Raw genomic sequence first — 11,030 nt, 5'->3', positions numbered from 1 at the left:
AAATGAATTTCTACTTATATTGTCACCATGAGATGCGGCAACACTTTATGCGTTGGTAGCTCCGGATATCATAAACACAGGGTCATCATAAAACAAGATGAAATTTCTATGTTTACACAGACATCGCGAAAGTGGGAGGCTTATTACAGTTTTTTCTTTGTACACACGTTTTTTTAAAAGCAGTTCTATGAAAATACTATGGTCTAGAGCACGAACAACTGCACGATTGCGGCCAGGTGCTTTGTACTTGAAGTAAAAACATTATTTATAAAAATAGCTTTGACAAAGCCTTTTCTGGGTATTAGAGAAGTTCGCAGGTGCAATGTCTTTTGTACTGTTACATGCAACGTCTTGCCACCCAGTTTAGCTTTGTGCAATAGATTCAGAAGCGTAGCTACTCCAAAAGTTATGCACAATCCGGTGCTTACTGCTTGGAACAGTCACAGAAGCACGTATTTTCGGGAAACGTAACTCTTACGCCTCTTTTTTGTTTTGTGCGACGTAAGTAATCACTGATCCTTACACGCGAAACTGCCTGCAACAGCAGCAACAAAATCTTAACCTACTGATCGGTAGAGGTAATTTGCAATTAAGAAGACGCAAACAGCTCACTTGTGATGTTCTTTTACGAAAGCACAATTACTTTTTTTTCTATTATGTAATCTTAGTCATAAGAATATTCGAACGGCGCCCTTTCTCGTTTCTCGGAAACTTAGGGTGCGCTTATAGCTTACACTTAAAGTAGGCGCTTACCTGGTTTCTCGCTGTCAGCAAGGGCAGCCAATTCGTGGAGCATCGTACAATACAATGCAACTTTCTTCATTGTCTTCATTACCCCTCGCCCCGCCACGGTGGTCTAGTGGTTATAGCAGTCGACTGCTGACCCGAAGGTCGCGGGATCAAATCCTGGCCGCGGTGCCTGCATTTTCGATGGAGGCGAAAATGTTTAGATTTAGATTTAGGTGCACGGTTAAGAACCCCAGGTAGTCGAAATTTCCGGAGTCCGCCACTACGGCGTTCCACATAATCATATTGACACGGTCGAAATAAGACAGACAGCCAGGTGTTGACGCCTTCCCCAGAACCCGACCAGCAGTAGTAGTAGTATCCTCTACTGCATGGCTCATACCCACTCAGGTGGATTGGGCAAGAAGTCGTCTTACGAAAAAAAATTTTTTTTAATATTCTGAGTATTGAATGCTGATGCCAATAAAAAGAATAAATAAATAAATAATAGCAATGAATATACAAAAAAAACGTACGCATCAATGAAAGAGTGCAATAATAGTTTTTTAAACATACAGATCAGATACTTTAATCATTGTCCCGAATAGGAATTAGAATAAAAATAATTAGAAGAAGAATCACAATAATAATGAAAATAATATCAAAACTTTTTCTTCTGTCATAATAATACTTATACAAGCGGAAATTTAAAGCCGTATTCGTTTTGTTTCATGAAGGTAGCTACACACGGCATCAAATGCATTTCTGTGGCTGAAGCCCAGTTGAAGCACCAAAGGTAAGCACATTGTCAATTGTGAAGTGCAGCCCCAGGTTAGCGAATGGGATATCAAGAAGTCTTTTTCTGAGTAATCTGTATCTGCGACATGATAAAAAGTAGTGCTCTATTTATTCCATTTCTAAACAAAAGTGACAACAACGTTCCCTTCCTCTTCCCTCGCGTGTACGTGCCACAGCGGATGGCTCATACATGATGGCATGTGGCATTACTCCCTCTCTCAGAAAAGCATGGTCTCGATGCTGGTTATGTGCACTAAGAAAAAGAGGAAAGAAAAAAAAACCTCTCTATACAAACGAAACAATTGTGCCCATAAGGCAAAATGAACATGCTGCCGTCACTGAAGAAGTACATAGTGAAAGTGGGACACAACAAGAACAAGCAGAAAAGCAACAAAAAGAAAGAAGCTAAGTAGCCATTGTAGTGAAAGTCACTCTATGTTCGATTGACGACGCCAGAAATATGGCTTGAGCCTTGAAACATGAACCCATAGCTCGGCACACTCACTCATGAGTGCACTCATTTATACTCACTCACACTCATTTGAACGTTGTGAGTGTGAGTATGAGTGAGTGCTCATGAGTGTGAGTGGACATGAGTGTGAACGTGAGTGAGCACTCATGAGTGTGAGTAGGCGTGAGTGTGAACGTGAGTGAGTACTCAGAGTGTGAGTAGATGTGAGTGTGAACGTGAGTGAGCACTCATGAGGGTGAGTAGGCGTGAGTATGAACGTGAGTGAGTACTCATGAGTGTGAGTAGTTGTGAGTATGAACGTGAGTGAGTGCTCATGAGTGTGAGTGGACGTGAGTGTGAACGTGAGTGAGCACTCATGAGGGTGAGTAGGGGCGTGAACGTGACGTGAGAATCATGAGGGGAGTAGCATGAGTGTGAGTAGTGTGAGTATGAACGTGAGTGAGTGCTCATGAGTGTGAGTGGACGTGATGAACGTGAGTGAGCACTCATGAGGTGAGTAGGCGTGAGTATGAACGTGAGTGAGTACTCATGAGTGTGAGTAGATGTGAGTATGAACGTGAGTGAGACTCATGAGTGTGAGTGGACGTGAGTGTGAACGTGAGTGAGCACTCACGAGGGTGAGTAGATGTGAGTATGAACGTGTGTGAGTACTCATGAGTGTGAGTAGGTATGAGTATGAACGTGAGTGAGTGCTCATGAGTGTGAGTGGACGTGAGTGAGTACTCATGAGTGCGAGTAGGAATGAGTGAGTGAATGAGGGTGACGTGAGTGTGAGTGACGTGAGTGAGTGCTCATGATGTGTGAGTAGTCGTGAGTTTGAACGTGAGTGAGCACTCATTAGTGTGAGTAGGTATGAACATGAGTGAATGCTCATGAGAGTGAGTAGTCATGAGTATGAACGTGAGTGAGCACTCATGAGTGTGAGTAGGTATAAGTATGAACGTGAGTGAGTGCTCATGAGTGTGAGTAGGCGTGAGTGTGAACGTGAGTGAGTACTCATGAGTGTGAGTAGACGTGAGTATGAACGGGAGTGCGTACCAATGAGTGCGAGTAGTGTGAGTAGGCGTGAGTATGAGCGTGAGTGAGTACTCTTGAGTGTGAGTAGAAGGGAGCTGTATGTGAGTAAGTATTGACGAGAGTGAGTGGACCTGAGAATGAACGTGAGTATCGACTGTATGTTGCCATGAGTGTAACGTGAGTGATTACCGATGACTGTGAGTAGACGTGAGTGTGAACGTGGGTGAGCTCTCATGAAAGTGAACAGACGTGAGTATGAATGTGAGTATCGACGAAGGTAAGAGGACGCGACTATGAACGTGAGTGACTACCGATGAGTGTGAGTTGGCGTGAGTATAACAGTGAATGAGTGCTCGTGAGCGTGAGTAGACCTATGAACGTGAGTGAGTACCAGTGAGTGCGAGTAGGCGATAGTGAACGTGAGTGAGTACTGATTTGTGTGAGCAGGCATAGTATGAACGTGAGTGGGTACTCATGAGTGTGAGTAGAAGTGAGTACGAACGTGAGTGAGTGCTGATGAGTGTGAGTATACATGAGTATGAACCTGAGTGAGTGCCGGTGAATGTGTGTATCGACGGCTGTGAGTGGAAATGAGAATGAACGTAAGTGAGCCCCGATGAGTGTGAATATAAAAGAGTATGCAAGTGGGTGAGCACCAATGAGGGTGAGTGGAGTGAGTATGAAGTGAGTGTGTACCTAAATGTGCGAGTAGAGTGAGTATGAAGTGAGAGCCGATGAATGAGAGTAGACGAGAGTATGAAGATGAGTGATTACCGATGTGTGTGAGTATACGCGAGTGTGAACATGAGTTCTGGGAGAGTGATAATTGAGTGTGAACACGACCTGTGAGCGTGAGTAGATATGGATATAAGTGCGAATGTATGACTGTGAGTATGACTGTAATTGACTATGACTGTATCAACATGAGTTAGCGCCATTAGTGGGAGTAGACCTTATTATGGACGTATCGGTTAGTGTGGGTAGGTAAATAAAACTGAGTGATTGAGGAACCATGGTGTATGCCTTTGAGTGGTAGTCGGCATGACTTTGAATGTAAGTAATCAGGAGTGAGAGTTGAGGTTAGTATGAAGGTAAGTTAAAAGCACCAACGAATGTGTGTCAGGGGTCGGCAAAGTTTATGGCACACACTCACTCGTTCACTCAAAAAATATGCTGCTTCTTATGGGCTCACTTGGTCTCAAACTCGCTAAAACACTATTCAGCCAAGCTCACTCACATTCAGGCTAAAGAGAGGTTTCCTCAGCCGGATTCACGTGGACTTAGAAGCATCAGATTTTTCTCCAAGTGAACGCACGCGGACTCCACCCTAACAATATTGAGAACTGCCAGGCTCGCTGGGACTCAACGTCACCAGTTCGTCCCAAACGGTCTCACTCAACGACTACAAAAAAGATCAACGACCATAGCTCGGCACACTCACTCATGAGTGCACTCACTCACACTCACTCACACTCATTCGAACGTTGTGAGTGTGAGTATGAGTGAGTACTCATGAGTGTGAGTGGACGCGAGTGTGAACGTGAGTGAGCACTCATGAGTGTGAGTAGGCGTGAGTATGAACGTGAGTGAGTGCCTATGAGTGCGAGTAGGCGTGAGTATGAACGTGAATGGGTGTGTCTATGAGTGTGAGTAGGCGTGAGTATGAACGTGAGTGAGTGCCTATGAGTGTGTGTATGAACGTGAGTGAGTGTCTAGGAGCGCGAGTAGGTGTGAGTATGAACGTGAGCGAATGCCTATGAGTGTGAGTAGGTGTCAGTATGAACGTGAGTGAATACTTATGAGTGTGAGTAGGTGTGAGTATGAACGTGAGTGAGTGCTATGAGTGCGAGTAGGCGTGAGTATGAACGTGAATGAGTGCCTACGAGTCTGAGTGGGTGTGAGTATGAACGTGAGTGAGTGCCTACGAGTCTGAGTGGGTGTGAGGATGAACGTGAGTGAGAGCCTATGAGTGTGAGTAGGCGTGAGTATGAACGTGAGTGAGTGTCTATTAGTGTGAGTCGGCGTGAGTATGAACGTGAGTGAATGCTTATAAGTGTGAGTGGGCGTGAGTATGAACGTGAGTGAGTGCCTATGAGTGTGAGTGGGTGTGAGTATGAACGTGAGTGAGTGCCTATGAGTGTGAGTAGGCGTGAGTATGGACATGAGTGAATGCTTATGAGTGTGAGTGGGCGTGAGTATGAACGTGAGTGAGTGTCTATTAGTGTGAGTCGGCGTGAGTATGAACGTGAGTGAATGCTTATAAGTGTGAGTGGGCGTGAGTATGAACGTGAGTGAGTGCCTATAAGTGTGAGTGGGTGTGAGTATGAACGTGAGTGAGTGCCTATGAGTGTGAGTAGGCGTGAGTATGGACATGAGTGAATGCTTATGAGTGTGAGTGGGCGTGAGTATGAACGTGAGTGAATGCTTATAAGTGTGAGTCGGCGTGAGTATGAACGTGAGTGAATGCTTATAAGTGTGAGTGGGCGTGAGTATGAACGTGAGTGAGTGCCTATGAGTGTGAGTGGGTGTGAGTATGAACGTGAGTGAGTGCCTATGAGTGTGAGTAGGCGTGAGTATGGACATGAGTGAATGCTTATGAGTGTGAGTGGGCGTGAGTATGAACGTGAGTGAGTGTCTATTAGTGTGAGTCGGCGTGAGTATGAACGTGAGTGAATGCTTATAAGTGTGAGTGGACGTGAGTATGAACGTGAGTGAGTGCCTATGAGTGTGAGTGGGTGTGAGTATGAACGTGAGTGAGTGCCTATGAGTGTGAGTAGGCGTGAGTATGGACATGAGTGAATGCTTATGAGTGTGAGTGGGCGTGAGTATGAACGTGAGTGAGTGCCTATGAGTGTGAGTAGGCGTGAGTGTGAACGTGAGTGAGTGCCTATGAGTGTGAGTAGGCGTGAGTATGAACGTGAGTGAGTGCGAATGCTGAAAATATTGGGGTGAGTGAGTGTGAGTGAGTATTCTCTTACAGTGCCGACCTATGGTGGCCAGACCAGAGACGGCGCCGCCCGCTAGGCAATATGGCGGCGCTCACGAAAAAACGCCCGGCCTGCGCGGAAAACGCAGCACAGCCACAGCGAAATCCGGAAGAGCGCCATTTCTAGAGCCCGTTATAAACTCTCTTGTGGCTGCTAATACAAGTACATTAGCAACGAAGCCACTACGCCACAAATCATAATTGTTGGGAAGTTGCGAAGCGCGCCCATTACATTATTCGTTATTTTGCGGAGACGCGAGGTACCATCTGTAAGGCATTATGTACACTTTGTTGATGCCACGGTTGATGAAGATGAAGAATTATGGCTGAGCCCTTTGTAATGGGTTGGAAGCTTTTAACGATCCACTAGTTACGTAATTCACATTGTGTGACACCCGGTCGTCCCACCACGCTTTATAACCTTTATAAACTTTATAAGAGAGAGAGAGGGAATTTACTTTATTGAAACCGTGAGGAAATGCATCATCGCAGCCTTATGGGCTTCCTTGGCAACCAATAGAAGGGCACTTGCGAGGAACCCACTACGTTATAAATCATCATAATTTTTGTGAAGTAGGAAAGCAGCCACTATGCAATTTTCGTCATTCTGCGGACAACCGTGGTTCTCGCTAAACACCTGTAAAGCATTATGTGCACATTGTTGATGCTGTGGCTGATGACGATGAAGAATTATGGCAGATGCTTTTGTAATGGGTTGAAAGCATTCAACAATCTACTCGTCGCGGAATTCGCATTGTGTGACGCCTGGTTGTTACTTTACTCTTCTAATACACTACATTACATATGTTGATGTGGTTCCTTCCCGACGTGAAGCCTGTATAGGGTCTTTTTGCAAGGTAGTTTCAAGCGTCGGCATGGCTGTGAGGTAGAACGCTGGGCTCCCACGCAGAGGGCTAAGATTCGAACCTCAATCCATCCCGGATATTTTTTTCTTATTTTTTTTCCTTATTTCGCGCGATAATGGTTACGGACACCGGCGGCGGCGGCGGACAACTACGGTGCGAAAAACGGCCCTTGTTGTAATCTCATAACAGCTTTCGCTGTAAAAAAGGTCTATGCGAGCCGTTTGCTGATGCCAGCAAGATAGCGCGTCCAGCGATCGCGAACGCGCCTTTATGATCAAAGTCCACTGTTGCTGCTGGAGGAACACAGCCCCCGACATACTCCCCCCGGCGTTCCTTCATGCTCCTTCAAACAGGATGTCATGTTTCCCATCTGCTTGAGGAGCAATCGACGGCAGGCTTCGGACGTGAGGTGATGTTATCGCATGAGCTCGCCGTGCGACGAAGATGAGCTGGCTCGTTGCATATCTGCTTCAGCCGCGTTCGTCGCCAGTGCTGCCAGTGCTCGCGCGCTCTTACTCGCGGGTAGAACCAACGTTTACAGAACTTCTTTCAGTTTGAAAGCTCGGCGGCGTTGCGCGGCGCCACCGCAAGCAGTGGCTGGAAGCGGCGCTGTTGTCGCAACAGGCTTCAGCCATTCCAACAACGTGCGCCGGATCGAGTGTGTGTGTGGCTGCGGTTAAGCGGTGTCCGCGTGTCGTAGTACGTAGGCGGAAGAGATGTTGCGTGCGGTTGTGTCCTAGGTAGCGTGTATGTTTGCTCTTCTGCAATGCCGACTTTTGTGTAAATTGTTGTGTAAATTTATTTATTTATTTATTTATTTATTTGTTTATTTATTCATTTATTTATTTATTTATTTGTTTAGCACAGCTTACAGGCTCTGCCTAGAGCATAGAGTATAAGGGGGGCATGCCGAAGAGTAGGGGTAAGAACAATGAGAACGTGAACAGTTCACCTATACAAATCGGGTACAACGTAATAAGGGCACATTTATAACAATACTAAAACAATGTAATTTCCAAGAACATGTAGTCACGCAATAAATGCACATAGATAATGGAAATGGCTAATAAATGATGCTAGGTGTAGTAAGAGTGCAGTCGCTCGCAGAACGTATTGTTAGTCACAGCAGCTATCGCGTCGGGAAGATGTACGTGCGCAGAGCAGCCTTTGATAGTTCGCTCAACTTACCTTTGAGGGCACTAAAAGCGCCGCGCGTAGGGCGGCAGTCACGTGGTACTTTTTTTTTAATTCGTTGGCTTTAAGGAAAGGCCGGAAAAAAATTAAGCAGGGGAGTTATGTTAGTGTACATTAAAAAGTCTAATGTTTCTGAATAAGCGCAATCGATGAGTTTTCTCTAGAGTTACTATTTAAAAATTTCATTAAACAATTTTTGCCAATTGCCGAGCTTGGCAGATTGGAATAAATGTTCTGACGCGCTCTGCATGGCTCAGAACAATAGAGCGCTAATTGGAGACGCGTAGCGCCCATGTATATTTATTAACTACTTGATGCTTCTTAGCTGAAACACCCCGTATATCCGTTAATAGTCTTATTACGTTAAGAAGAGAGATCATCAGCATGGACCAGAGTATTTCGGAAAACGATCGCGTATAGTGTGGGATGTGTAAACGATACGAACCTATCTGCTGCCAAGGGTAGCGTGAGGCGCCCCACCAGGTCTGCAATCGAGCTCAAGGAGATCATGGTGACGGCCCGCGAAAAGCTGACGCCCTTGTCTATGGCGAAGTCCAACAGGAGTGAGATGTAACATTCAAAGGCGAAGATGAATGCGATGTACGAGTACGCGACGAGGTAGAACATAGGACAAGAGAAGACTGTCAGGGCATGCCGGAACGAGCCTGGTACTGGGGCCTTGCGAGTATTCGTCTTTGGTCTGCAAAAGAAGAAGAAGGTCATTCATCACCTTCCTTACGATAAACGATAAAATATTAACTGTTTTCTCTGTTTTAAATAAAATAATCGATAAAAAAATCGAGGCACTTCACCGTACCCAGCGAAAAAAAAATTTATCATATCGCTTCGCCGTAGTAAAAGCCACACAACAAGAAGGGCATCAGCTGCACTTCGGGTATGCCACACAATATTTAATGTGGTGCAGTTCAAAAAGGAGTCCGCAGCACTGCTTTGATTCAATGGAATGCTAATGGCCTCAGGTCTAAAAGCACAGACTTTAGGGAGCTGGTTGCTCAATACAGCTTCCCCGTTTGTGCCTAAATGAGACCAACGTAGGCCGTAGCTTTAGAATTTCTAATTATGTGACATATGCGTCAACGAGTAATTCAGGCTTGAGCAGGGTATTGTTATGTGTACGGCGCAACATACCTTCTTCTCTTTTATACTAGTCGGACTCGGACGTGCCTGAATTTGTAAGCTGCAAAATTCAATTTAGAAAAGTCATCATGACAGTAATTTGGGTTTATTTGCAACCATCGACACGTACTACCGAATCATTCCTCCTTAGTTTATTTTTGTTTTTGTTTTTTTTGAAAAGGCTAGGAACCAGTACTCCTCTGTGGAGATTTTAATTCCAACAATACCACATGGGGCAGTACTCACACCGATTCCTGTGGGAGATCACTTTAAAAAATGTTTGATAGATGTGGTCTCGCTATACTGAATGATGGATCAGTGACGTTTTTAAGGGGTTATAATTATGCCAGCTGTCTAGACTTTACTATAGCCGCTCCTGACATTGCACGAGATATGAGCTGGTGTACAGACCTCGAAACACGAGGGAGCGATCATTATCCAGTTCTCATGCAACACCCGCGAATCAAGTGCCGACAAAAGCAGCCACCTCAAAACTAACAAACTGGCAACTGTTTCGTGAATGTGCTGGACGTGACTTGGAAGTAGTTAATGAATTGGATACATTTATGTCCTATATTCGAAGCAGCTACTCCCGTGCGAGAAGGTTTACAGCCGTCCCAGAGTGTCACTCCAGTGTAGATGCAGACTATGAGCGCGTTGGAGCAATTATACGATGAGCAGAACGTCACTATTGCCGCACTGGAAGGCTGGAAGATTACAAAGAGAGTCAGGCGACCCAGTCAAATCTAACCGGCTCACGGAAACGTTGGGTCCAAAAAATGGTGTGATTTCTGCACCTCATGACCCATTTACCCTGCTTCCGAAAATCTGTCAAACAGTCACTGCTTTGAGCCATCCCAGCGAAGCCCATTCAGAGCATTGGTCCTATCCCTTGGATTATCCGACTATAATGTTGCTAACGAGTTTCGATCAATTCTGACTGGAACTGGACAACTTGTCAGAATACTACTATACAGTCTAATTTGTGGAGAAGCAAATCCAAGATGCTTGCGCATTACCACATGCTAAACTGGATAACACGTATTCACGTATTCTCTGCCAGAACTACGTACTGCTTTATCACTAACCCGTGTAAGAACAGCAAGCGGCCCATACAATGTGTCATGCAACGTTCTGAAGAATCTCGGCCCCAACGGCACGCCAGTTCTTTTACGAATATATAGCAGCATGTGGACGAATAATAATAATAATATCTGGGGTTTAACGTCCCAAAACCACGATATGGTTATGAGAGACGCCGTTGTGGAGGGCTCCGGAAATTTCGACCACCTGGGGTTCTTTAACGTGCACCTAAATCTAAGTACACGGGCCTCAAACATTTTCGCCTCCGTCGAAAATGCAGCCGCCGCTTCCGGGATTCGATCCCGCGACCTTCGGGTCAGCAGCCGAGCGCCATAACCACTAGACCACTGTGGCGGGGCACATGGGGACGAAGGCGTACGTTCCGTCGTGTTGTAAGATCGCGAAAATTGCGCCCCTGCTAAAGCCCGGTATATCACCGCTATCCCTTGATTGATTTCGCCTAGTCAGCCTCACTACTTGAATAGCTAAAGTCATGAAAAAAATGATTGACATAAGGTTGAAGTGGTAAACTGAAGCTAAGGACACTCTTCCAGAACAGATGGCTGGCTTCAGACGACGACGATGCACTATGGACTGCGCATTTGACCTAGTCCTACTTGTGGAACATGAGATGAACTGTGGCAACAATGCTGTTGCGTTGTTCATAGACATAAGAAAAGCATTTGACTCTGTCAGCCACCTACCTGTGCTATACGTGCTTACCTCACTTGGGGTAGATGGCCGTATTTTA

At 45.5% G+C, this 11,030-nt stretch overlaps 1 protein-coding gene across 1 annotated transcript in view; it reads right to left on the bottom strand.

The window, feature by feature from the left end:
• Positions 1–7,733: 7,733 nt before the first annotated feature.
• Positions 7,734–11,030, bottom strand: part of LOC119392016 (monocarboxylate transporter 2-like) — a 97,587-nt gene continuing 94,290 nt past the window's right edge. Inside the window, exons 6-7 of the mRNA XM_037659652.2 lie at positions 8,505–8,759; positions 7,734–7,746 (exon numbers count right to left, since the gene is read on the bottom strand). Coding sequence (XP_037515580.1) covers positions 7,734–7,746; positions 8,505–8,759 — 268 coding nt within the window. The remainder of the gene's footprint in view (positions 7,747–8,504; positions 8,760–11,030) is intronic.

The sequence above is a fragment of the Rhipicephalus sanguineus genome, chromosome 4, assembly GCF_013339695.2.
Source record: "Rhipicephalus sanguineus isolate Rsan-2018 chromosome 4, BIME_Rsan_1.4, whole genome shotgun sequence".
In the NCBI taxonomy this organism is placed as follows: domain Eukaryota; kingdom Metazoa; phylum Arthropoda; class Arachnida; order Ixodida; family Ixodidae; genus Rhipicephalus; species Rhipicephalus sanguineus.
Note: the sequence above shows the minus strand (reverse complement) of the source record. Positions and strands in the feature narration are given on the sequence as shown.